The sequence below is a fragment of the Knufia obscura genome (assembly GCF_036327395.1).
Source record: "Knufia obscura strain CCFEE 5817 isolate CBS 148926 chromosome Unknown scaffold_9, whole genome shotgun sequence".
Taxonomy (NCBI): Eukaryota; Fungi; Ascomycota; class Eurotiomycetes; order Chaetothyriales; family Trichomeriaceae; genus Knufia; species Knufia obscura.
In genome coordinates, this window is record NW_027042695.1 from 328,365 (window position 1) to 354,327 (window position 25,963).

A 25,963-nucleotide genomic window follows, 5' to 3' on the forward strand; every position below is an offset into this window, starting at 1 on the left:
CCAAGTGGACTTCGAACTCAACATCAAGCCCCTTCGCCATGGACAAACCCCTCGTTACCGACATCTACACCGCCGACCCCTCAGCTCATGTCTTCGGCGATAAGATCTACGTCTATCCATCCCACGACAGAGAAACAGACATCCAATTCAACGACAATGGCGATCAATATGACATGGTCGACTACCACGTCCTCTCCCTCGACAGGATAGATAAGAGGCCAGCCACCGACCACGGAGTTGGACTCACAGCCTCCGACATCCCTTGGGTCTCAAAGCAGACCTGGGCACCCGATGCTCTCCAGAACCCCAACACCGGCAAGTACCAGCTTTATTTTCCGGCCAGGGACAAAGATGGGATCTTCAGGATCGGAGTCGCAACAAGTGACAAGCCGGAAGGGCCATTCAAGCCTGAGGCCGACTACATCAAAGGCAGTTTCAGTATCGACCCGTGCTCTTTCGTCGACGAAGACAAGCAGTCGTACCTCTACTTTGGTGGCATCTGGGGTGGTCAGCTCCAGTGCTGGTCCAAGAATGCAGATGGGACTATGTCCTTTGATGATTCAATGTCCGGACCAAAGGAGCCCAAAGGGGAAGGTGTTGCAGCCCTCCCTGCCAAGGTCGCCAAGTTGAAGGCGCCAGAATTGCTCGAGTTCGATGGGGAAGTACAAGACATGCAGATTCTAGATCCAGATACCATGAATCCATTACCTGCCGATGACCACGAGCGACGGTTCTTCGAGGCGCCGTGGATGCACAGGTATCAGGGAAAGTATTACTTCTCGTACTCAACCGGAGATACGCATAACATCTGCTATGCTGTGGGAGACTCGCCAAATGGTCCGTTCGTGTATCGCGGACAAGTGCTGCAAGAGAAGGACGTCAGTGGCTGGACGACGCACCACAGCTTCGTCGAGGTGCCAAGAGGCAAGTTGACTGGTGAAGATGAAGTCACGTCTGGAACACGGTGGTACATCTTCTATCACTCGTGCGATGTTAGTGGTGGTGTTAGTCATCTCAGGAGTGTCAGGGTTAGCGAGGTGAAATATGATGACAAGGGAGATATCCATCTGGCTTGAGGAGATTTATATGGTTGCCACGACCAGGCAACGAGCCTGCTTAGGGCCTGAAATGTCAGTTGACCTCTATACTGGCTGGAGCACTTTCCTACACCACCGACACCGGCATTCTGCGAGATCTTGATCTGTGAAGTCTCCTCCTTTTTCCTCTTTCGCCTTCCGTGTCTCGCAAATAACCTCCCTCATTGCTGCGGCTTGTTCAGCTGTCATGTGGATGATCAGTCGGTAGTTGACGGGTTGTCAGTATGCTTGTTCCCATGGCCATTGGAAAGACTTTCGGTGGCCAGAAAAGACCCAGTCATGCACCGAAGCAGTATCTCCTTGCCACCTGCGTTCTTTCTTAACCTCGAATTTCTCATTGATGATGAGGTTGTGCCAGAGGATGCAGACATCAGGAATTCGCTGAACAAGGAAGTCTAAAGGACAAATGTTGTGAAGAGCGTAGAAGATCAGCAGGAGGATCTCCGGAGGAAGGTCGTTGATATGAGGCATTGCGGTCAGTGTCTCGAGTACTTGGGGAGCTTTCAAGGCTGATGGTTAAGTACGATTTGTGAGACATGTAGTAAGATAGGAGAAACATCGAGACATCAGATGACGATGTAGGCGATTATATGGACGTAATTGCTGATTTGATGAAGAAGACCCAGCTGCAAACGACTATTTTATCTGCCACAGTGCACATATCGCGCTTTCCTATTGTATGCTGGTTGTGGTGTGCCTTGCAGTCACGATAGTCACTTCTTGTGCCAGGGGCGTGTCAGTACTTGCCATACTGAGAAAAGCAATGTTTGCCATGGTTGCAAGAGTCTAATCCTGGCGCTTGATTGCTCTTTCGCATTGTAGCAACTGTGCATCCGTGTATCCCTTGAATTACGTCTCTGTGGCATCCTCTTTATCGTCAAGGGCGAGTCTAGCTTTTCCAGCAATTCCAGAACCCATTTGCGTAGCTCTTATACCACATGCACCATTATCTAACCCTCGTCTGCTCAAAATGGTACCCCAACCGCCACTCCACCAGCCTCGTTGTAAAAGTATCACCAGGCCAATAGCCATGATCGACTCGATGACTAACAAGGATGATCAGCATACATATACCACCCCATCTGACTTATAGAACTTGCACAAACTGTCAAAAATGCCGCCCTCCATCTGATACCGTGTCACGTACGCCACCATAGCGATTCCTGAAAAGACGGATATCAAGCAGGACCAAGGCTGTCGTTCTTCGTGGTTTGCCATGTGTAGACTTGCTGGCATGGTGGAGCCGAGCATTAGCTAGTATGTGAGGAGGACGAAGGCTGCAAGGACGAGTGGAGGGAACACGTCCATGTCTGGTGCTTTTGAAATGTGACCGCAGGGAACACTGGCATGTGACGATGGAGGAGTTCCTCGTGTAAGAATAGCAGTGGATGAGGTCGTGTGGTTAGACGAGACGTGAAAGACTTGAATGGTCAAGCGACTTTCCCCTGTGATGAAAGCGTGTTGCAATCGACGTGACTATGTTGAGTTGAGCACGATAACGTCGATGAGCTTTCCCCTTCCATGTCCAACCCATCAGCATGTGCTACCGTCAGATATAGCTAGTCTGCCGGCATAGGCTCCATCATCTTTGCCTTATCAGCAAGCACCATCAACTGAACGTGCTATCTCTTTCTCCTCATCTTGATGTGGCACTCACCGGCATGATCATCACGCTCATGCGGTCCGATTTCAAAGTACCGTCGTGGATCTTCTACAACTCTTCCATGCCGCCACACGACATAACCGTTAGTCTTCGACTCCCATTCGCCGAATTTCACATCGAGTAACCTTTCTCCGGTTGTTGCGTTGCCATAGATTCGCTTCCACATTGCACGGACGTAGTCCCGTAGGAGCACTTCTGGGTCTGCTTGTGTGGTTTGCTGCTTTGCCGGTGCCATTCGCAATTTGTCCCGTGAAGATGAGACAGTGGCTGCAGCATCCTGCTCACCGTCTTCTTCCTCGTCGCCATCCGGGTCGTCTTCGCTGTCGCTATTATCCTCTTCATCTGACTCGAGCTCAGGGCCAATCCGCGGATACAAGAGCTCGAGAAGACCATGTGTATTGAAGTAGATCTGGACTCTTCGCAAGCGAGGCTTGAACTCGGCTAACACGTCGAGAAGCTGCAAGATCTCTGTCTCCGCTTGCAGGTCAGGGCTCTCGCAACGACGGTTCAGGTCAATAGTCAGGTCTGTGAGATTGTGACATTCACGGCGGAGAAGTTGCACATCACTCAGGCTTAATACAGGTCGTCCTTCTTCCTCGCCGTGATATCCCCGTCCCCCAAATGTTTCTTTTTCATGCAACTGGAGTGCAGTCAGAGTTTTGCCATGCCGAGCAATTAGATCCTCCAAAGTAATGACTCGACTCCATGTCCACAGACTGAGTGTCTGCAATGGTGAGCACCCGAGCAAGTAGTCTCTTGCAGCTTTCAGAACTGGATGGAGTGACTGATCGCTTCCATGCGAAGTCCACGTGATGGCAGAAAAGTTCAACGAGACGTGTTTGAGGTTGGGCAGCATGGCTGCTGCGTTCTCGAAATAGCTCACATCGGGCAAGCCACGCGAGAACTTGAGCGACTCCAGATGTGCGATCTCGATATACTTGTCAAGCTCGGTCAGCGTGCCCTTGGACAACTTCAGCTCGGCACCGTCGAGTGTCAGACTCTTGAGGGATCGGCATTTCTTTCGGTTCGCCAAGTCTTTCTCCAATAGCTCATCTTCAGTCTGCGAGAACTCAAGTTCCTGTGTGGCATTGTTCGGAAGCACAAGGCCTGCATACTCGAGACTCTGGCTGTTGGCGACTATTCTTTTGAAGGCAGCGAGGCTGTACTGCGGTACCGTCGGTGACCAGGACCTTGTTGCATCTCCAGAGGCTCGAAGGTGTGTCAATGTGGGATATCTTGACAAGTTTGTCTCCGAAGCATCGAGATGGTCAAGAGAACCGTCGTACCGATCAAAACAGAAAACCCTAAGCACTGCTTTTGGATGGTATTTGTGAAGAGTCTCCAGTAGTGTATACGGAACAGGTCCGGCATTCCATGTTAGGCTCTTGAGGTTTTGTATACGGGCGATGACCTTGTTGAATGGTTCGAGACCCTGAGCGAAGCCCTCGTGTTCAGCCTCCTCTGACACGATTTCTGGAAGAGTGCTATGACCACGTATCTCCACGGTCAGGTAGCGGAGGTATGAAAGAATTCGAGCATCCTGTATCCACTGCTCGCGCTCAAAGGTCTCGTCTATGTTAGTGCGAAAGGTGAAGGTCTTACGACGGTTCAGGATGACAGTCACTGCGGAGTTAAGAAACTTGTTCGTAAGGAGAAGAGCTTTGGATGAATGTGGAGACGAGTCGTGAAGCTAGCGAGGTTAGTTTTCGGTAACTAAGAATAGTCGCAGAACTCACAAATTCGAGGATCATATATATGACCTCGTTCTCCAGGTCAGTGAGGCGAATTGACATCTCTGCGGTTGAGACACTAGTAGCAACCAGAGTAAGAGCTATAACGAGCTGTTTTCACCGTGAGAAGAGGTCGGAACCAAGAAAGTAATGAATGAAACGTGAAGCATCAGGCGCGACCGCGCCTTCAGGCAACAACCTCAAGCCAACCAATCAGCGCGGATGTGAGCAAATCGCATCCGGCTGTGTGGCACCTTCCCCCTGATGTCGTCTCGGCGCGCTTCGCGCATACCTCCTTGAAATGCACTGCTTAATCTTCCGAATCAACACGCTCGTCGCCATGTTCTCTGCGGGAGCAGCTCGACTGGAGAGAAATTGGTATGAAAGTGCTAATTCTCCGAGAGCTGGCTGTAGCCTAGCAACTCCCGAGCAACAAAAATGTAACAAGGAGTACTCACAGTAAGAATATAATGGTACGATATGGATCACATCGGCAACCCCAGAGGTAGCATTGTATAGAAAACTGATAGGCGCATTGCTTACAATCAGTAAGTCAAGATACTAATTACAAAACAGCTATTTTGCATCGCATGCGACACGACTTTCCTTGTTCTGCGTTTCTATCACACAATCTCGAATCTCCTTCATGCTGTTCTACCATCTGCTGAGAAACCTCTTTTCCCCCATAGTATTCATCTGACCATCACAAACGGAGCTCATGAGCTTACAATAGAGCAGCCACTCCTAATAGAGCCATACCAGCAGCACCGGCACCAGCTGTGATCATTGCAGCACCATTACCGGAAGAGATGGTGGCAGAAGTAGAGGTGGCAGCAGCACCCGTTGCGGAGGAAGTGTCCTCGTTCAATGTGTTCGTGGTATAGACAGACTGGCTTGTGCTGCTAACAACGATGCCGGTAGTAACAGTGTCAAGAGAGTGAGGCAGCGAAGTACTATCCACATCAGTGATGACGGAGGTGGCCACTGGGGTGTAAACGACGGTTGAGGTGTCGGTGTTATAGGAGATATAGGAATTGCTGGTTGTACTGCAATCTGGAGTATCGTTGTTGTCGCAGTCTGTGTTTTGAGAAACAGCAAGGGCTGCTGCGCCGAGGATGAGGAGGAGCTTGGACTGCATGTCTGTAGTGGTGTTGACTTGAGGAAAGACTTGTTGTTTGAGGATGTGCTTACAGGTTAAGGCTGGCTTGTGAAGGACATCAGGAAAAGAATATAAGATGAGCAGAGATCGACTGCTATATACCTCGCGCGAGATGTTGCGTTCTAAAAGTTCTCGCATTCATGGCCTTCTCAACAGCACCAACGATACCGGTCCATTATCCGTATTCGTTTGACTTCCCTAGCGTTCCGAAAGCCTGCTGTGGCTCATCTTCTCGCGTTGAGAACTTGGCGTTGTCAGATAGTAGGAGGCCTTCGGTCTCTGCGGCTTCACAATCCTCACTTCTGCAAGTACGTCAGGAAAGATGTGGAGCAGGAAGGAACATGCTTTGCCAACTTCTACACGCAAGCTTGGGGTTCCTGAATTGTCTAAACTTCAGGTTGACCACTAACACTTGTAATTGATAGAGGAGCGCACAAGATCATACACTGTAATAGTGTCTTGACAGAGCTTGCGGCGAAAGCATCGTGAGATGTGCGTTTGCGCATAAGGAGCGAAGGCGCTCCAGATGAAAGCGAGGTTCGAGCTTTACCTTTAGACACAACTCACCTGTATAAGATATATCAGCGTCGGCTATACCTGAATTGAAGCGCGACGCCAATGTACCTGCATGATGGTGTACGCCAACTCTTCTGTCAAGTCTCTAGGTGATGAGATGCCCTCCGTGCCTGTTCTTGAAGCGGAAATTGCGTTTGGCTTTGGCCTTTCTCGAGCACAAGCATCTGCCGATAATTTCAGGAGCAAAATTGAATCATCAGGGTTGTGCTGCTTGAGTAGTGCAAGCCGCCGCCGTTGTTTTCAGTCGAATTGGTCGTTGTTATGCTTGCGTATGAGGCTTTCCGCCTTGCCGCGCATAAAGAATGATTTTCACCTGAGTGTCATTGGAGTCTTGGCACAGCCGTTTGGCAACTCTGTGCAGTGGATCGCACACATGCTCTGAGAGGAGCTCAGTAGTACCTGAACAAGATATCCAGAAACAGAGAGGTCCCACTTGTGCTAGGAAATAGAGTCCTTGTCGCTTAGTGCTTGCCATATATGCTTCTGCCAGCTCAGGAACGATCTTGCTGGAATCGATGGGGAGAAAAGTTTGACACGGGTAGGCTTTTCGAGACAAAGCCTTCTCGTACATATGGATGTCATGAGCTTTCTATTTGACTGGCAATCTATTGTCTCGTAGTCGCGGTTCTTCTCGGACTTGAAGCCAAGAGGATGTATCATGATTCTTGGCGACTTTGAGATGAAGTTACCTTCCCGTAGAAGCCGTCTTCGTCCAGTCCTACGGTCCGAGATCCCGGGCTAAGGGCCTGTTCGGAAGCACCGTCATATCCCCCATTAATGTGACGGTAGAGTGGATTTTGACGTTAAAAGCTGTAGGACTAGTAGCAGTACGGAGTAATAAGATTTCTGCCATACTTGTACTGTCGCTATTCGGTGGCCTCTTAGGCCTGCAGCTTCAGCGTCAACAGCATGTTTGTTATGGTTGCCGCTCTCGTTTGGATTGATTATTGCTAATTCGTGCTTCTCAGATGAGTGCTCTTTGCTGTGCTGTTTACTGTTTTCATCAGGTTGCAAGTCAGCTTCATCTATCATTTTCACCTGGCTGTATAAATTTGTGCGGCGGTCGATCGAGGACAGCTCGATGCAAACATGGAGGAATAAACATGATGGACTACAACACGATGTAAACCCAGACTCTCTGCTAAAGTTTACAGATCGTCCTAGCGCCTGCGAGCTGGTCGGCTCGATGAATGTGGTCGATGGAGAAAGAGCTGAAGATCCGAAAGATGCATGGATGAAGTAGGAAGGTCACTTGAGCGCAGCGGCGAAAGGTCGTTCTTGCCGAATAGGGCATATCATGTAGACGCCGCGCATGTCCGGCAGCCAAAATGGATTTGTCCGAGCATCGAACTTGGCGGACAACAGCCTGAAACTCAGCCAGATGCGGGAGGAGTGGTATCATTATTTGAACATATTGTGAGTAGAACGAGCTCAAAGGCGAACAGAACGCTCACAACAACCATCCGTTGATTTTCTCGCTCAGATGCTCTTATTTGTCCTACACCTAGCCTCCAAGAGCTTAGCCTAAGAACATCAATTAATGCTGGTAACCACCCATCGTCGTCCTCAGATGCTCAAGTACTTCCAAAAACGACTCAGCGTCATCCCTCGTCTCGAACCGCAACATGAAAGCACCACTGGGTGCGAGATAAGTCTTATACCGTGCTGAGAAGATATGTGGTTTAAGGTCAGCCAGGGCAATTGTTTTCCGGTCCACCCGCCTGCACCAGTCTGGGCTCGTGATAACGTGGGTAATGAAGGCAGTCCAGACGGGTGTTCTGTCGAGTTCGCCTTTCAACACAGACGCTTGAAGCCGTATCGCTCCTGTGATTCTGTCATGGTAAATGCGTAGAGCATGGCTGAAACCGCTGTCGACGATGCTGCCTGCGAATTCACACACTTCGTCTCGTAGCTCGTCGTCATGAACGGTCGGAGGAGGGCCACTTGTCGAAGAATCCTGAGACCTCATCGCAATGAATGTACCTGCGAACAAAATCATCCTCTCAATTGTGGTAAACTTCATCGATACCCAAGGCACGGGCTTGCCGCTTGATTTCCGCCTGCAAACACGGAGGACTGATCCTTCGCGCCGCAAATGAAGATCCTCTAACGGTAAGCAGCCATATTCAGAGTTGCCTTTGCGATCTCTATACAACACCACGATCTTCGAGCGATAGTCGCTCGAGCGGCAAAAGAGTGAGATTCGGACACCTTCCGGGTACGCTAGGTTCAGAACCGAATCGTAAGCTTGATTGGGGTACGAATGTTCTTTTGTGCCTTGCACTTCGTGATACCGGGTTTCTTCGTTACTCCAGGGCAAAGGTGTCGATGCGACATTCTTGAACACATTTTTGGCCCAATGCTGCGAACTCGTCTCGAGACTTGGTGCAGTGCTCGATACCTGACTTATTGATGAGATGGTGGCAGTCGGTGACAGAGGAGGGGACGGTGCCCACGGTTTGTCGCGAAACCTGATTGCTTCGGAACTCGAACTGACAGACGAGTCATCGGGCGACATTGGACGCTCCCGCTCGTACGACTTCTGCTGCTTCACATCTGTCGCTTTTGGTGATCTTAGCTTCATCGAGTTGTTTCTCGAAAGAGGGTGCCGTTGAATGCTTCTTGTGGAGTTCTTCCTGGAGATAGTAGGGGTGACTGGCCTGGGCGATCGAAGGGATGGCTGTGGTGATCTTCTATCGTGGATTCTCTCAATTTCTGGCCTTAGATCATGAACAGTGGGCGTGATGACATGACTGGTAGGTAGTGTCAGTACGAAAGGACGATCATCGAGCTTGCTAGCATACCTGTCCAGAGTCTTGTTCAAAGACTCCAAGAATCGTCTGTACCCCTCTAGTGTCCTATCGAGACTCTTCCCATCGTTCTTCCATGATGTCTCAGTAATATCCTTCCAAGCTTTCTGGTAGTCCTCAACAGTATGCTCTCGTCCGAGGCGTCCCAGACATTGCCAGATATCATTCAACGTCCATGTGACATCTTCGTGCACGTATTTCAAATCGTCCTCGATGATGGCTAGACCCGATCCAGTATCAAGCTCGATAAGCCTATCAATCTCGCGCAGCACACAACTCAACGACGACAGCTCTGAAACGGCTTTGTTGATCGCTTGAATAGCATTATGATCCTGAGCACATGGGCCAGAGAACATTATGAAGGCATTTCGTATCTTTTCGGCCCTCTCGGCCTCATCGATCAGCGTCATCCCGTTTACTGACAATCGGGCGTATTTCTCGGGCATCAGTCGACAGAGCACACTGCAGTCAATAGCTCAACGACGAGGACCAAAGCAAGGCGCAAAACCCGAATCTTAATTGTCCAAAATGCCGCCGAAACACCCGCTTGCGACGTTGAGGCTCAAAATGGGTTCGATCCGCAAGACTGTCCAGCTCCAGACCAGTGACAGTCGTCTAAGTCCAGATTTCGAGACACATCGGTACACAATTGGCAGAGAGCCACATGGTCATACGAAATTTTGTCCGACGATTGACGTGTCAAGCGTCAATCGGCCGGGTTGAACAACTTGATGGGTACATCCGCAGGTGCAGTTGTAGCTTGACAACTAAGTGGTTGCGCTTACTGTCCGCATATGTAGGTGCCAAAATTGAGCATGACTTAATTTCGTCGGGCTTCTCGTTGGTTTTGATATCTCCTTCAAAACGCCTCAGTGGATGAAGCTGCTAGACGAGATATCAGGCCTGCTGATTCTTGAAGGTACGCGGCCACTGTGCAGTCAGCCAGCAAATGTGGCCTGGTAGGGTGCCATTCGACCTGTGACTGTCGTATGGCGTGCTCATGTAGCGACGCTGAGCTTCAGTTCAGGTAGCTTGATCTTGCAACTTACCACAAAGATGTAGATGCTGAACAAACCTGGCAAGATGCGACAGGCGATAGCTGAGCATAAGATTGAAGTTTTCGGGCCTCAGGCCAGTAAATGGCTTGCTTACTACGCATATCTAGCATGCCTAGCCCAGGAGCTTTGTGGGGAGCGAACGCGCGGTCTCATGCAGACTGACCCTGTTTCTGTGGGACACCGGTTAGCATGTCCTCAGAATGAGATCACAAATGATTCTGGTAGTTGTACAATGATACCGATGATGGAACACGCTGATCTCGACTCGACGATGTTTATATAGGTGACGGGATTGTTTCAGCCGCAAGTGGGACGCGAGGCAGACTTGCTTGCCTCGTTAGCGATGACTCGAAGGCCACCATTTCGAGGCATCGTTGCGAGAGACCGGTTGCGAAGGTCTGCGTTTGCCACTGGCACGAAGTCGGGCTTTCATTGCACAGACAGATACTTGCGAAATCACAGATCATGTAAGGGGGAAAACTGCATGCTCATTGGTATGTTGGCCATAATCGTTTCGACGTGTGACCGAGCAGGCAAAGGTGAAGGTAGTAGAATAATCTAGATAGGAAGGCCGTATTCAAGTTGTTGATTCAGGCTAGGACGATCTACAAATAGAGCAGAAAGAGTCATCATGAAGCAGCAGGTGCGCAACACTGCGGTACGTGAAGAGGCATCGCGCTAGATAAGGCAGGCGCAACCCAGGATCGTTCCTCTGAAACATCAGGACTAAGGTAACGCTGCAACAGAAGCGAGCGATGGACAAGCGATTGGAAAGGCCGAAGGGAAAGCTATTAGAATATTGTCTGCGAGCTGTATTTGGATCTTGTTATCACAATGCAGCTCAAACCATATTGCCGTGATCTGCTCAGCCACGTTGAGTTTGACTCTATGCTCGAATATGCATGCTGATCATAAAGGTGCATCAATATCCATTACGGCTTGGAGATGCTTATAGGATACCATATGTTCGTCTCCTCAGATAACTCCAACCAGCCCACAAGCAGCCCTCCGTCCTCTCGTCACCTGGTATCATAATCGTGTTGCTTCAAGTATTGCTGGCAGAAAATCGACTGTGGTGAGGGCCTCCTAATCAGAGCCTTCCTCCTCATCCTCTGCAGCCTGCTGAGGGTTAGCTGCGACTTCGACAGCAAATCGTTCCGTGTCAAACTCACATTGTATTTGGCTTTCTCCTCTTCATATCTCTTCTTGTCAGCAGCAGCCTTAGCATCGTATGGTGCACGCTGCTTCTCAGACAAGGCCTTCCACTTGTCTCCTAGAACCTTGCCGACCTGGCCGAAGCTGATACCGGGGTTCTCTTCTCTGACGGTGTCTCGCTGGTCATTGGCGAAGAACATGTATGCTGAGAGACCTCGCTTTGGTGCGTTAGGGTCTGCCTAAGCGTTAGCACCTTGTGGTATGTGGCAGAAGTAGTATGCGTACCCTTCTTAGCTCTCTTTGTGCCACCATCACCTCTAGTCTTGGTGGTCTTCGCCTTGGTAGTCTTAGGCATCTCGTCGGAAGAGTCTTCGGACTTTGGGGTCTTCTTCTTGGTTCGTGTGGCTTTGGGTTTTGGGTCAGCACTTGGTTTCGCCTTTGCAACTTTGGCCATTGTGACGGCGATGTGAGAATGTCAACGTAATGTAGGCAAAAGTAGAGACGAGAGATATGTGGTAGATCGAGAATGGTCGAGGTAGGTTGAGGTAGGTAGCAGATCAGGATGGGTGATCTGTAGGTGAGAGCGCAATTTGTCGCAGCTAAATCTGACCAAATATGGTTGAATTTGGCTGACTTTTGCTGTATTTGTTTGCAGGTGACGTGCGCCTGAAATGCTAGTAGTCGCGTTGTATGTTTGGCTGCTAATGGGCTTTGCTAGTATTGCTAGTATTGCTGCTAGACGCGTCGCTGCCTCTTCTGCACGTGCACAATTGTACAATTGCGACGAGTGACAATTGGCAACATCCTTATCGAAGAAGAAAACGCGTTTGTTGTGGTGGTAATTTCAGTGGGTAGTGCCTATGGTCAATGCGTGGTGGACGTGCACTTGCTGTAGCGACGACGAGGTCGCTGCATCATGCGAGAAGTCGTCCTGAGGGAACCAGTGCATCATTTTGATCAGGAATTTCAAGCGACAAGAAGGATAGGAAATGTGCAGAAAATAATTGTGATGCGCAGGTGAAGATAATGTGAAGGTGGAGTACTCACTTAGAAAAGGCGTATGCGCAGTATGTGCTGGCAGTACTGAGAATTTGGGTGGTGGCAGTCTACTATGGTGAGGTTTGTATGAGAGCAGACTCAGAGTGAGAGAGCTGCACTGCACTTTGGGGGACCGGCTTCCTGCCCTTTACTTTTGCCCTTCTGCCAAGGCAAGCACGGCCATCAGCTCTCGCATCAACAACTGTGCCCCACTACTGTCTTCTACACCAATCGCTGCTGCCAACGCTTCATCATCAGTCCTCTCATGCGCCATAGCTATCATCCACGCTTGTTGGTTGCTCCTCCCTTTCCTCAACCCATCAATAATCTTTCCTCCTTCGATGCCACTTTGACTTTTGCCGCTGTTTGACGTACGAGTCTGCCGATTTGTTACGCACTAGGTGCCTTGAGATTGCAGGAGTTGGCCGTCCTCGCCATGTCCTTGCATAAAGTAAATTTGCCCGGAGTACATGAGAGTAGTCGCTCACACCACGGCTTCCAAGCGGCCTGTGTCCTGCTCGCGTACGCTTTTCCTGTACAACCTTATTACCGCTTCCCAGTAGTAGCCTACGAACCGAACTACGCAGTCACAATGTGTGCAAGCGATCTCGATTATTGCGCGTCTTCATGTGCATAAGTTACCACTCATTGCGTGCACACTGGAAATGATGTCAAAAGTCGCGTCTTGCCTATTTTGGTCACTAGCGGATGTTACTTAAGCTTGGTATTGAAAGCTGAATAACCTGTCCCAAGGCTTCTGCTGCTTTTGAGGCGACTCTACTGTAGACTGCTTGGCTGGGATGGAACGTGATCCCTCTGAATTAGGTGCCCTGTTCAACGCTGGCCGCCGGTCTCGAGCCTACAAAACGTAGTCAGCTCAATCAGGGACCTAGCATAAGATCTTGTCTCACCACATCAAACAACCTCGCATCCTCCCTCGCCTGCCCTTGCTCACGTAGACTAGATTCGCTGGGTCGGATAGTGGGCACGACAGGACTCATAGTCCCTTCAGCTTCGCCATCAGTACCCGCAGTCGTCAGAGGCGCAACAGCACTACTGTTAGAAGCACTCGTCCTCAGCGGGGGGCCTCCCGCACTCTTGCGACTAGCTTCACTGCTTCGTCTTGAGTCGAGACTTTTGTGGAGCGTTTTCGCCGCGTTGACAGCACTGGATGTAGCCTTTTCGAAGTCCTTACCTCCGCTGGCTCTGCGACCCATATGAGCTTTGACGTCGATGACACTAGCAGCGACGGTGCTCTTGCCCAATCCAGGCGTGCTTGGCGCACCAGGCTTTTCTTCCACAGCATCAATCAAATACCACCGGAGGCCGTCAGAGAGTTCGAAGGGGTTATCGTCGATGGACTGCAAACTTGCACCATCACCTTCGCTTGCCTCAGCATTGGCTTTGGTACTTGCGTTACCCATGGACCGACTTAGGTCGACGACCCGCTCCTCAACTGTGTTGATCCGCGCCAGGAGCCAATCACGGCTTTGCAACCGATGAGTGTCTTGCTCGCGAAGAAAATAATGAGGCGCACCAACGTTGAAAGCCGCCCATGGCCTGGTCGCTTGATTGCGCGTAGGTAAGAACAGTGCTAAATCACCCTCCTTGAAACCGCGATAAGCGATCTTGTCATGCGCCTCGCTGTTGAGCCTGTGGTTCTTCTCACGCGTGTTCCTGGCATCCTTGTGGTATTTCCTAGCTGTTGCCTCGACGTCTTTGTAGCGTTTTGTGATCATTTCGACTGTGGCATCGAGATCAAGCTTGGAGAGAGCGGCTATGAAAGCTTCGTAACGCGCGTCTTCGGCTTGGGGGTCTTCCTCGGAAGTCCAGTAGATGGTCTGAGCATCGTTTGAATCAGTGTAGTGCTGTACAGGTAGAGAACCGGATATTTGTCTCTTCATTGGAATTCCCACTTCGCTGCCCAGTATTTGACTTGCGTTGATTCTCGAGGTCCGCTGGATGGCCAAGCTGTTGTTCTCTTTCGAGATAGACCAACCAAAGTTTTCGAGCATTCTTATCATCCGATCGTAATGTTGAAATAGACGTTCAGAGAGTGCTTTGGCTTTCTTCTCTCGTGCGCTGAGGCGCATCCGCAGTTTCTCTTGTGCTTGTTCGAATTTGTCGACATCCTCACGCAAACTTCTGAGATTTTGTTGTAGCACTTCGACTTGAACTTCGCTCTTGTCTTTAGCATGAGTAAGCTCTTCGACATGTCGCTCTTCTTCCAGCAGTCTGGCTTTAAGTGCATCCGAGCCTGTTTCACCAGCAGCGAACTTGTCTTCCAGCTTCTCGACCTGTGCTTTTTCCTCTTCGAACTCTTTGCGCACGGTCTCTAACGTGTGTTGTACTTGCCGTAGCTGTTCATCTTTCTGACCCAGGCGAGATTCTTGGTCCTCCTTCGAGGAGTGCGCTTTTTGCAGTTGTGTTTCTAGATGCTCGATTTTCTCTTCGCTGGCTTTACTTTGTGCATTGGCAAGCTGGATCTGGTCATCGAGACCACGAGCATGGAATGCCGCACCTTCAGCTAGCACTTCTAACGCGTTGACCAACCTTCTCGGATCGTCAGGTGCCGACCCAGCTGGTGACAAGTGCTCATGCACCGACTGCAAGGTGCCCAGCAAATCCTGTTGTAGACCTTCAAGCTTTTTCAAATCATTTGCCAGCGACATGTTTCGTGTTTGCAGGTTTGATCTTTCTTCTCGAAGTCTGTGAAGTTGCTGATCTACATGCGAAGATTTCTCTCTTTGCGCAGCAAGATCGTGTTCGAGTGCATCTTTGACCTCCCTAAGTTGATCCAGCTCCTGGTTCGAAGTCTTCCGTAGCCGCTCAAGCTCGCTTCTGAAGTGGGTTATGGATTGATCTTGCTTCGATCGCTCGTGATCTCGGGAGCCCACGACCCTGTCAAGCTCTTCCTCTAGCTCTTCAAATCTTATTTTGAGCTCGTGGTTGTCGTCTTCAAGTCGTTGGCGTTCATCATCAAACTCCTGCCGCTGTGACTCGAAATTTGCCATCAGATCTTGTTTGACCAATTCTGCTTCTTGCATTTTCTCTCTGTGCTGATCACTTGCACGGCGCTCTGCATGAGCTTCTTGCCGCAATTTATTGACTTCCGCTTCTAGCGACACTATTCGCTGAACCATCACTTTCTCGTCAGGATTCTGGTTTGACATCCTCCGAACAGAGACTGACGATCGCCGAGATGGGGGGTCAAATGGGCGACTCGACTCCGGCCCAGGTGACGGCGGTGGTTGGCTGAAGTCCGTGATTGGATTGAACATACCACTTGTTGGCCGACCCATCTGACTCTGTCTATGCAACAAATCCTCCAGCTTCCGGATGCGGGATTCTGAAGCACGAACCTTGTCTTCGAGGCGCGTCTTTTCGTCCTGTAATACCCTTCTATCATCTCCATTGCGCATGAATGAGCCTTGCATTGAGTCATGTATGCTTCCATTCTTAAATGGTCTCGGCCTGGGCCGACGCGATTTGGCAGGCGAGTCGAGATCTCTCAATCCTTGTGTTATTTGCTCGACTGCGTCGTTGATCTCCAAAGCACGTAGATCATCGATGTAGCTGAAGATCTCGTCTCTGGATACAAACGGCCACGGATTTGAAGGAGTAGAAAATGTGAAATCTGACATGGCGTTGATTGTGGCGGTCTCCTTACTAAGGAAGCCGCTCATTGAATTCGCCCATTTCTTCCTGCGACGTAGTTCATCGTCCTTGTGCTGTGACAGCTCGTCCTTGAACAGCTTGAGGTCTGCTACCGTTTTATCATTCCATTCTGACCGTCGTATCGCTTCTATAAGAACCGAGCCATAAACAGAAGGAAGCCGGAAGACTCGATCAAGAGTCTCCAGACTGTGCTGACCTTCTTCGGTCAAAGAAAGGGTTGAGACTTGACCTTGCAAGCCCGCCAACGTTGATTGTACCTTCGAGATCTCACGTAAAGCCCTGAAGCAGATCTTGGAGAGGTTGTTCTTGTGCGACCGAGTATTTTCGAAGCTCTGGATACTTTCTTCCACCACTTCTTGCAGACCTGGAAGCAAGCTCTTAGTGTGATCGGCTGCTACTCTTGAGATCTTCGATATCGCTCGGTTGTCGGAAGCAGCTTTCAAAACATCATTGTAGTCTCCGTCGACTTTCTTGAACAGGGTCTCCGCCTCTTCAAGTAAGCTGCCTGCGTCCATACTGGGCCACTCGATTCGCACCATTGAAGAGACGTTGTCGGCTTCGTTGTTCAGTCGATCCATGGCTTGCTCGACATCCTCAACTTGTGATTCGAAGGCTTTGGTGGACGTACCGAGGGTCGAATTCGCTTGATCGAGAGCTCTTTGGTCCAATAGAGTATACATGGTGCCTGCAACGTCCGTCTGTCCAGTCTCAGCCGCGGCAGGTGTTAACAGCCGGCCAATGTCATCTCTAATAGGCAACTCCTTCAGCGTGTGGGCCATGCCGTGCCATTCTCGCAACATATCCGCATGCTCATGGAGTGTGTCATGCGCCCAAGCTTGAGTCTTCTCGAATAATGAGTGCAGACTGCTGACATGGTTCTTGAGATTATCCAATGCTACATTCGTCGACCGGTCGATGTTCTCGCAGGCTTCTGAAAGCTGGGAACTCTTCTCTGACAAGTTTTTAACAATGTCCACCGCTTCCAGTGCCCATGCTCTTCTTGACTTGAATAGCTTCTGCCACGATACCAGATCTGTCTCATCTTCCAGTTCGGCTGGGGTCTCACTCAGACTCGAAATTGAGGTGTCGTTGCCATAATCGGTAGCGGCATTCTCATCGCCGAGTAGGAATCGCTTGTCGTAGATGAAGATATTGCTCTGGTCGACGAGATGTTGCTGCTTGACATTCTTGCCTTGAGCTGTCATCAATATCTGGCGGCTCACGGGCACATCTACGCTGCTGGCAATCCATTGCTTCAGCGCATCGGGCCTGCCAGAACATTAGTATCCAGGCACTACAGACGGTGAGTGCTGTACTTACGATGGGATTTGATCTGTTCCGACAACATATCGCTGGCCGCTATGCGATAGAAATATATTGAGCGACATCCCCTCATTCCCGCTAGCTCATTTGATTGTTGTCGGTTAGTAAGGTATGTGGCCATCCGACGGTATGAGATACTCTTGCATCAACGAAGAATATAGCACATGCGTTCTTGTCCAGAAAAGGCTAGCGTTTCACGTCAGCCTTGAGCAGGTGCATCTCCCCAGATTCGTGAAGGTTTGGCTCGTCACGCGTCGTTCGTATCCACAGCGGATGTCACCTGCAGGAGCTTTTTGCTTGAGTTATCCAAGCTAGGAGTACGCCGTCGTGGCCAAGAGATATCGAGGTGGTCTGAAGGCGGATCCAAGAATCTCGAGAAGAAGATAAAAGACTACCTAAGTTAACAATGAGCGTCCGGTGTGGTCGTTGAATTGCTTGGTGGTCGACGCACGCATATTTAACACAGGCAGAGCCAGCCAATACTGAACAGCATGGATCGCTTCAAGGAAGTAAAAGAGGCCCTTCGTGAAGCATGGCTATCGGAGTCCAGTACAGCACAACACGAGAGCGCATATCAGGTATTCGTTGACTTCGTCAAGCAGAACCAGACAAATGTTGCTCTGTTCGTGCTGTTCGTTTCCCTGGCTATCCGGCAGATTGTGTCGAAGAACAGAGAAGCGGCGAAGAAGGGAGCGAATAGGCAGTTTCTCGAAGCACCAGATTTTCCGGAGGTCGAGACATTAGAGAATTTCGACTGGAAGAAAGAGGACACCGTCAAGCTGAGGGCTTTCAAACCGAAGTTCCATCTGACCATGGGTGAGTCTGCGCATGCCCACCGACCTCGTGTTCTGGCCTGCCTCAGCATGACTACGTACCTCCTCTGCTCCCGAGCATGGACCAGATCTGACCAGAAGATATGAGGAAGAGGCTGGCTATTATGGAGGAGGCCATCTTGCGTGGGAATAGCGCATTCCCATACAACCTTCGATGTCTGAAGGCTACGAGTCCCGCCGACACGGCGCAAACTTCAAGCACCGTACTGGAATCTATGCTAATGAACATCTCGCTAACAAGACTTCTCTGACGAATCAGCCATCCAAAACCTCAACCCATCAGAACTCATCACAATGGACAGAACCTACTCCGACCGGATAGCCTACCGAAAACGCATCATCAGAGAGTCCGGCGACGTCTGCATCGGCGTCAACGACGACAAACGAGTCGGACCCGCCGTCCGCGAACTCTACACGTTCCTGCTCGGCACGTACCTTCCCAAACGCTTTCCGAACATGTTCAAACTGCACTACGCATCTTTCGAGACCGGCACTCAATTCATGTTCGAGAACCTCATCACAAAACAAGTTTTTCCCGCACAGCCGGCCCAAGTCACATCAACCAGAATCCTGCTTCAGACCCTTGGCTCGATCGTGGACGAGGATTTCCTGTTCCTCCTGCCAGAAGAGGACAGCGAGGACCCGAAGTACACCCTCGAAGCTTACGTCTGTATATGCCCATCAGGCTGGAATCCACCAGACAAGCTTGGCAGACGACTAGCCGCCATTCATGGTCCTGTACCTGGCTACGCAGACAAGCTGGAAGGAAGCATGGACCGCTACTTCAAAAGCCTCGAAGTAGGCAAGTACGTCAGACGGAGTAATTGGTCAATCACGCAACACGAGGAATTATTCTCGCCTGATCCGAACACGAACCATGGGAAGGCGGACAGCGAGGAGAAGGCTCTGACAGAAGTGGACCCGGGCAAGGCAAGTAAACACATCACACTGGCACGTCTGCCCAAGAACACCTACTCGCGCCCGTGCCCAGACTTCCCATCCCAATTACACCCCTAACCATCCTTTCAATATCAACACCCCTAACAACACCATCATGAATCCTCATCCTCCACGCATTGCCCCAAGCCCAGTCCATCTTCCACCACCCTCAAAAACCCCCCAAACGCAACACTAATTCCTCACCAGACCTTCCTCCGCACCGAACGCCAAACCCTCCACCGCCTCCCCTCCTCCAAAGCAATAGTCTTCGCCTTCAAAACCTACATGGACACCCTCCGCGATATTAAACTCGAAGGTCTAGGCGACGACCTCGCAGACGCAATCGACGGTCTCAAGACGGGCAATGCGCCCGCCATGAACGTGTATAAGCGTGGGCCCGTCTGGGGTGAGGCTGTTAAGGGGTATCTACGGTCGTAGTAAATAACGAGATCTTGGACTGTCCGATGATATTGAAAAAAGAAGGCTTTGATCTGGTTGGTATGGATATCTATCTATTTACATGATCGACTTAGAATCTATCCAAAGACTTTCGCTCACTTCAGTCTTATGGAAATGAAGAAGTCAGGTCGGTTTGGTATCCACCTACATGACCAACTTGAAATCTAGCCAACGAACTTTTGCTCACTCTGTTTTTCAGGCGTGAGGTCAGCTAACTCAACCTCTCAACAGCCTTAATCAAATCCGCACTAACACCCATAGCCGTCACCTCACCGCCCGCACCACTTCCCTGCACGACAAGCGGACTACTGCTATACCTCTTGGTATGAAACACAAAAATATTATCACTCCCCTTCAACCCCGCAATCGGACTATCCTTCTCAACCATCTCAAGCCCAACACTAACCTTATTATTCTGCACATCCACGCTCGCCACGAACCGTACGACTTTCCCTTGTTTCGCTGCGTCTTCTTTATACGATTCCATCTCCTGATCATGTTCCGGCAATTTCTGCATGAATTCTGAGGCGGAACTTGCACTTTCCAGCGCCTTCGGGATGAGCGACTGTACGGGGAACGAATCTGGTCCTTCAACTTTGAGGCCCGCGAGACGTGCGAGGATAGTGCATTTGCGGGCGACGTCCATTCCGTTTAGGTCGTCGCGGGGATCTGGTTCTGTGAAACCTGCGTCTTTCGCTTGGGAGACGATCTCGCTCCATTTTCCGGATCCGGAACCGGAGACTGGTGAGAATGTGTTGAAGAGGAAGGACATTGTGCCGGAGAAGACGCCTTGGATCTTAGTGATTTGGTCGCCCGTCGCTGTGAGGTCTTTGAGTGTTGAGATTACGGGCAGGCCGGCGCCAACGGAGGATTCATGGTAGATTAGAGCGGACGGGGTTGTCGAGCTGAAGATGTCGTCCCATAGTTTCAGATTCGATGAGAAAGCTTTCTTGTTTGGGGTGACCACGCTGATTCCATTCTCCAGGAAAGATGGGTAGGAGTCTGCGACATCTTGGTTTGATGTGTTATCTACCAGTATGACTTTCCCGGGTGCGCTTGCGAGCCATGAAGTGAGGTCGGAGAGGGACAGAAGCGGCGAGGAGGAGGAGTCAAGCGTTGAGGCATCGATTGAGGTGTAGTCCTTATTGTAAAGCTGTTTGCTGGATCGAGAAGCGAATATCACGGTTGGTTTGGTTATTGAGCCTAGTTGGAGCGCTGCCAGTTGGCTTAGGAATGCTTTTCCTACGCCACCAAGCCCGATGATTGCGAGGTAGATTGGTGCCATTTCGTTGGTGAGAACGAGAAGGTCGGCTGATATCTGATTGTAAGCTCCTTCTGGTCACTCCAGGTTCGGTTCGTGTACACAACTTTTTCTCAAAGCGCAGCTGCGTTCTCTGCGGGGTGCCGATGCCGCTGCAGGCGCAAACCGTGCGGGGCGTGCCTGCCCATCATCATCGCGGCACCGGACCAGTCTCCAGATCGAGGCTGGCTTAGATCCTAGCGTGTCAATCAGCGCGACGCGTCCGTGCTGGGGAAAGAAAAGGTCGGTTGAATCGTGAGCACCGGTTTGTAGAATGTGTCTCGGGTCTCCTGTTTCTGTTATAGAAGTTGAGCCTTGCAGCTGCTATCTTTGATACGAACGTGGGTACCATGCATTTCATTCTGGGCCGACGACAACCCGGGTGTGACAGCACTAGGCTTCTCTTGTTCTTGCTGGTGGCATGAGTTACTGCAAGAACGGCTCAACTTGGAAAAAGCATGTGAGAGCTAGCCTGAAAAATGTTGACTTCTGCAGCTCTGACATGTCGCTTCGAGCTGCATGACGAAAAGCATCGACAGAGTATCACCTGATAATCAGGGTTTATAGCATTAGAAGTCGTTGACTGTCACCACCACCACGATAACCATGCAGGTCTTTGCTCCTGTAGAATTGAGCGTGAATTTGGTAAGATGAATGCAGGCAACGTTGCTACCGACGAATGTCTTGGAAGATTGACAGCTAACGAGCTTGCATATATGAAATCCTACTAGACAAAGCCAATCAACAGGGTTCGTTTACTACCACCGACCATGCGCGTACTTCGCTTCCAAGCCGCCCTGGGTCGCTTACCCTGCATTCGTGGTCCAACTTCATCCCAAGCGTGCCTCCAATTCACTCTGATATTGTCCATAGTAAGCCAGCCGAGACGGCTTCAACGCTTGCGCAAGGAAAAGCGGAGGATGGCTCGGGAACACCCATCTTCACGATACCCGTGCATAAGTGATAATTCAAGTGATAATCTAGCACGCAAACACGATCGCGACTGAACGATGCGCATAAGGTATCATCTCCGCTAACCATCATCTCCTTCAATGCTTTCAACCGTTATCGCCTAACAATGTTGCTCACACCCAGTGTACTCGCTGCTGGTTTCGCCATCGCAGGGTACACTTCACACAAGCTGTACTGGGTGCGCCATGAATTCGACGAGCAGGTTCCTCGAATCATCTTCGGCGTCAACTCGACTTGGCTGCTACTTACCTACAGTTTGTCCAGAGAATACTCCCTACTCAAAGCGGTCTGTTTCGCTGCAACGCTCATAGGGATATACGGCCTCGCCTTATTCGGAACAATCTCCGTCTATCGATTGTACAGACATCCTCTCAAGCACTTTGAAGGTCCAAAATGGGCACGGCTATCAGCATGGTGGAAGGTCAAGCATATAGCGAAGGCAGGAGCTCATTACAGCCTGACTAATCAGCTTCACGAACGGTATGGTGAAGTAGTACGGACAGGTATGCTCAACTTTGCAATAATTGATCAGACATCTGACGTTGCTAGGGCCTAACAATCTCTCAATCAATCATGTCGAGGCTCTCCAGGCAATCTATGGCAGCCATTCACCCTGCACCAAACCGCCTTCATACCTGATCGGCGGACTGGTGAGCGTGCAATCAGAGCGCAACCCACACAAACATAAACTGAGAAGAGCTGTTTGGGACAAAGCTCTTGGCTCAAATGGTAGGTATTGATCAATGTGTGAGTACCGCGACTGACGTGAGATAGCCTCAAATGCGTTCTTCCCACGCTTGACCCAAATGGCAGAACTGCTTGCTCATCGCTTAGCAGAGCGCAACGGCGAACAAGTATCTGTCAATGACTGGAGTATGTCGCGCTTTCTAGCATTCTGACTATGACTAAAACCACCAGTGCACTTCATTACCTTCGACGTCATGGCACAATTCTGCTTCTCACGGGATTGGAATCAGCTCGCGACTGGCAAAATTCACCAAGGCATCAAATATGCTTCCGACTATCTGCAGTTTGCTGTCTATGGCACGCAGGTACCATGGTTGGCTATTAGCCTCATGAAGATACCTTTCATGCCCGAGCCACAATCCGCCATGATGGAATTTTCGACGAAAGCGCTAGACGAACGAATGCAACAGGAGCCTGAGATTCCAGATGCGATGTCGTACATTCTATCAGAGAAGGATCCCGAAGCGCAGCAGTTTTTATCAAGGCATGACCTCGAAAGCGACGTCTTCATGATCATGCTAGCCGGCGCTGACACTTCGTTTTCAGTACTGGTCAATCTGTGCTTTCGTCTGGCCGCCCAGCCAGAGTACCAGACAAAGTTGCGAGAAGAAACGGCAGCAGCTTTCAACACGGATGGTCAGGGCAGAAGTGTTGTCAACTGGCCATTGCTCTCTGGTGCAAACTTCCTTGCAGCAATCATCAACGAGACACTTCGACTTCATCCACCAGTACCTTCAGGCATGCCGAGGGTTGTGCCGCGAGAAGGTCTAACGATACCTCTGGACAATGCATCCGATATGCTGGACGACTCGAACTCTATTCAGATTCCTGGCAATGCGGTGGTATCAGTGCCCACTTACAGAATACAGCGCGATCCACGATACTGGGTGGATCCCCATTCGTTCGTACCAGAGCGATGGACTACGAAACCGGAGATGATCCTTGACAGGAGGGCGTTCTGTCCGTTCTCCTTGGGTGCTTACGGTTGTGCAGGGAAATATTTCGCTTTGATGGAGATCAAGCTTGTTATTGCAAGACTCGTCTTGGATTTCGACATCAAATTCGCAGACAACGTGACTTCAGAGGAGATGGGACGTACAGGGGCAAAGCGACGCTTCCTGACAACGCAGCAGGACTGGATGACATTACAGCCAGGACCGTTGCGACTCAAGTTCGAGAAGAGAAAGTAGATAGCATAGAGGCGAGTATCGGTAAGCTATAGTTCAGCTACAATCTACAAGTCCGACAACGGAACCATAGCTGACGAATGACTCATGTTACAGAGACGGTTCATGTTCATGCTACAATAGGCGTGCTCCCGGGACACATAAGACGAACAATCATCGACTGAGAACTCTGAGCACATGAGCTCCATAGCACCCTATCTTAATCGACTACTAGGGTCTCGATGTCTCCTTCGATTCCACCTGTCGCCAACTATGCCTTTCGCTTTCAACACTTGGGAACGCATGGAGATGGTGGCAGTGAACGCTAGATGTGAACGACTCAGATTGCTCAAAACGTCCTCGGCTTGCTTCCCACTACTGCTACTTGCTGATCATTTATTTGTCGGCAACCAACCACAAGAGCCGTGCGAAGTATAACCTCAACGGCAGCCGCCACTCCGGGCAAGAATGCTTCTGCTCTTCCTTATCATATCCACCGGTACTATGGCGACTGACACTGCTCCAGCAGAACCAGCACGACTGAGCCTGCTGGGGATGCCACTAGAGGTGAAACGACTTATCTACCAGAAATATTTTGAGGTCAACGAGCAGGCTAGCTGTGCCTTCGGCACACCCTCCTGCATCGACGTCAACCTGCTATCCACGAATAGACAAATTCGAGAGGAGGCTCTGGAAATCCTGCCCAAGTCCAATCGCTGGATAGCAGTAGCCCACTATATCGCCTCTGATGCAGCGGTCCCTTTGCCTCCGACAGATTTTGTGCCCTTCGAAGTACCTCAGCGGCGCTTCTCGAAACCAATCATTGCCGACCTGCTTGCTTCACCCACATTTCTCTTCACTGCACGACTTGGTCATGGATGCGATGTATCAAGACCGCTTCGCGCATGACGGATCCGACATAGCATATTCGCGTTCAATAGATCGACCTCATTTGCGCTTTGTGCTAGCTGGGCCGCAAATGTACCACAATGGCCCAACTTCTCCTTCGACATCACACCAAGATACCACAATGAAGTGGCAGATCTGCTACCAGACTTCATTCTCTATATCGCAATGATCCGCAACGCAAGCGCAGTTGATTTCACACAACTCACACATCCAATACTGAACCATATCGCCAGGACCATCATCAAACCTACAGGACGACCGGAACGCTGGCACGAGCTCCTCTATGGCTTGAAAGAGGAAGGCAATCACGCTTACACTGAAGATCGTCTCGACGATGCCTGTATGTTCTACTCCGAGGCCGCGATGATGTCGCAACGTTGTATCACAGAGTGGACTGGCCCCGTCGTTGGCGCGCGTGACAGAATCTGTCAGATAAGCAATGGATGTTTCTCCAAGAATAACTCAGTCTTCGATAGAATTGCCACATATGGCGCTCTCCTCGCGAAGGGCTGGAATTGGCCGTGGATGTCTAATGATCAACGGAGAAGACGACACATGCACCAAGCGAGACGCTGGCACTTCTAGCCTACTATATCCTGAGTCCCGATAACCTGGAATATGCCAAGCGAAAGACGTCTGATTCCAAGTCAGGAGATGAGAGAGAGATGTTCGCAGACGAGGTGGAGGTATTGAGTCGGAGGTTTGTGAGGAGAGCTGCATATGAGTGGCGGTACGTTTGGGAGATAGACCCCATCGACACCGACGCACAAACAAAATTGGATGGTATCAGACTGTGGTTTCGATACGTCGACCGCCAGTTCGACGAAGCAGAGCTTGTACCGAAGATTGCCAAGATAAATATCGCTGGCTTGGGTGTCTGGCGTGGCGATCTGCGCATGGCGAGGCGTTTTCTACTCGATAAGGGATATCCTCTGCAGCGGACTGCCGATCAAGACTTCCATACCAGAACTTCGCAGCAGATGATGCAGTTCAAGAACACCCTGGGTATCACGCACGACAGGTGGGCATTCAAAGCGTTCGGGCAATTACGGTTCCTGGTCGCTTGAGTCTGAGGTGTTCTTGGGCGCGTATTGGGGTGCAATACTACTGTACTGTGGCTTTATTATCCTACGGAGAGGTAGACAACCAGCTAGCGCAGCTGGATCCCACTCATCATAAGCCTTACAAGGCAGAATCTCATTTTCAAGTTCCGAGATGTATGTCATCCTCCCTCGCCCTATAACAGCAGCGAGTAGAACGTGAGTCAACACACAGTAGCCTTGCAACTTCATCGTCGAGACAAGCGGGGTAGCCTGTGCGATGAGTCTCGTCACGGTCTCTTGCTTCCCAA

At 50.4% G+C, this 25,963-nt stretch overlaps 10 protein-coding genes across 10 annotated transcripts; 4 read left to right on the plus strand and 6 right to left on the minus strand.

The window, feature by feature from the left end:
- Positions 1-38: 38 nt before the first annotated feature.
- Positions 39-1,076, plus strand: PMZ80_007462 (uncharacterized protein; the record flags this gene model as incomplete). Its single annotated transcript, XM_064875870.1, has 1 exon — positions 39-1,076. The coding sequence occupies one exon, from the start codon at positions 39-41 to the stop codon at positions 1,074-1,076; it is 1,038 nt and encodes a 345-aa protein (XP_064728134.1).
- A 1,643-nt stretch (positions 1,077-2,719) lies between these two features.
- On the minus strand, positions 2,720-4,553 carry PMZ80_007463 (uncharacterized protein; the record flags this gene model as incomplete). The annotated part of the gene is made up of 2 exons (XM_064875871.1): positions 2,720-4,450; positions 4,497-4,553. 2 exons carry the CDS (start codon positions 4,551-4,553, stop codon positions 2,720-2,722), a joined length of 1,788 nt encoding a protein of 595 aa, XP_064728135.1.
- A 661-nt stretch (positions 4,554-5,214) lies between these two features.
- Positions 5,215-5,628, minus strand: PMZ80_007464 (uncharacterized protein; the record flags this gene model as incomplete). Its single annotated transcript, XM_064875872.1, has 1 exon — positions 5,215-5,628. One exon carries the CDS (start codon positions 5,626-5,628, stop codon positions 5,215-5,217), a length of 414 nt encoding a protein of 137 aa, XP_064728136.1.
- A 2,134-nt stretch (positions 5,629-7,762) lies between these two features.
- Positions 7,763-9,481, minus strand: PMZ80_007465 (uncharacterized protein; the record flags this gene model as incomplete). Its single annotated transcript, XM_064875873.1, has 1 exon — positions 7,763-9,481. One exon carries the CDS (start codon positions 9,479-9,481, stop codon positions 7,763-7,765), a length of 1,719 nt encoding a protein of 572 aa, XP_064728137.1.
- Positions 9,482-11,179: 1,698 nt separating this feature from the next.
- NHP6 (Non-histone chromosomal protein 6) lies at positions 11,180-11,702 on the minus strand (the record flags this gene model as incomplete). The annotated part of the gene is made up of 3 exons (XM_064875874.1): positions 11,180-11,212; positions 11,266-11,483; positions 11,534-11,702. 3 exons carry the CDS (start codon positions 11,700-11,702, stop codon positions 11,180-11,182), a joined length of 420 nt encoding a protein of 139 aa, XP_064728138.1.
- Positions 11,703-13,001: 1,299 nt separating this feature from the next.
- On the minus strand, positions 13,002-17,352 carry ATG11 (oligomeric, coiled-coil, peripheral membrane protein; the record flags this gene model as incomplete). Its single annotated transcript, XM_064875875.1, has 3 exons — positions 13,002-13,145; positions 13,198-17,233; positions 17,285-17,352. 3 exons carry the CDS (start codon positions 17,350-17,352, stop codon positions 13,002-13,004), a joined length of 4,248 nt encoding a protein of 1,415 aa, XP_064728139.1.
- A 426-nt stretch (positions 17,353-17,778) lies between these two features.
- Positions 17,779-19,497, plus strand: PMZ80_007468 (uncharacterized protein; the record flags this gene model as incomplete). The annotated part of the gene is made up of 3 exons (XM_064875876.1): positions 17,779-18,103; positions 18,380-19,050; positions 19,267-19,497. 3 exons carry the CDS (start codon positions 17,779-17,781, stop codon positions 19,495-19,497), a joined length of 1,227 nt encoding a protein of 408 aa, XP_064728140.1.
- Positions 19,498-19,729: 232 nt separating this feature from the next.
- HOM6 (Homoserine dehydrogenase) lies at positions 19,730-20,803 on the minus strand (the record flags this gene model as incomplete). Its single annotated transcript, XM_064875877.1, has 1 exon — positions 19,730-20,803. The coding sequence occupies one exon, from the start codon at positions 20,801-20,803 to the stop codon at positions 19,730-19,732; it is 1,074 nt and encodes a 357-aa protein (XP_064728141.1).
- Positions 20,804-21,896: 1,093 nt separating this feature from the next.
- Positions 21,897-23,727, plus strand: PMZ80_007470 (uncharacterized protein; the record flags this gene model as incomplete). The annotated part of the gene is made up of 4 exons (XM_064875878.1): positions 21,897-22,293; positions 22,340-22,519; positions 22,565-22,663; positions 22,709-23,727. 4 exons carry the CDS (start codon positions 21,897-21,899, stop codon positions 23,725-23,727), a joined length of 1,695 nt encoding a protein of 564 aa, XP_064728142.1.
- A 480-nt stretch (positions 23,728-24,207) lies between these two features.
- Positions 24,208-25,679, plus strand: PMZ80_007471 (uncharacterized protein; the record flags this gene model as incomplete). The annotated part of the gene is made up of 3 exons (XM_064875879.1): positions 24,208-24,574; positions 24,746-25,139; positions 25,214-25,679. 3 exons carry the CDS (start codon positions 24,208-24,210, stop codon positions 25,677-25,679), a joined length of 1,227 nt encoding a protein of 408 aa, XP_064728143.1.
- Between the last annotated feature and the right edge of the window lie 284 nt (positions 25,680-25,963).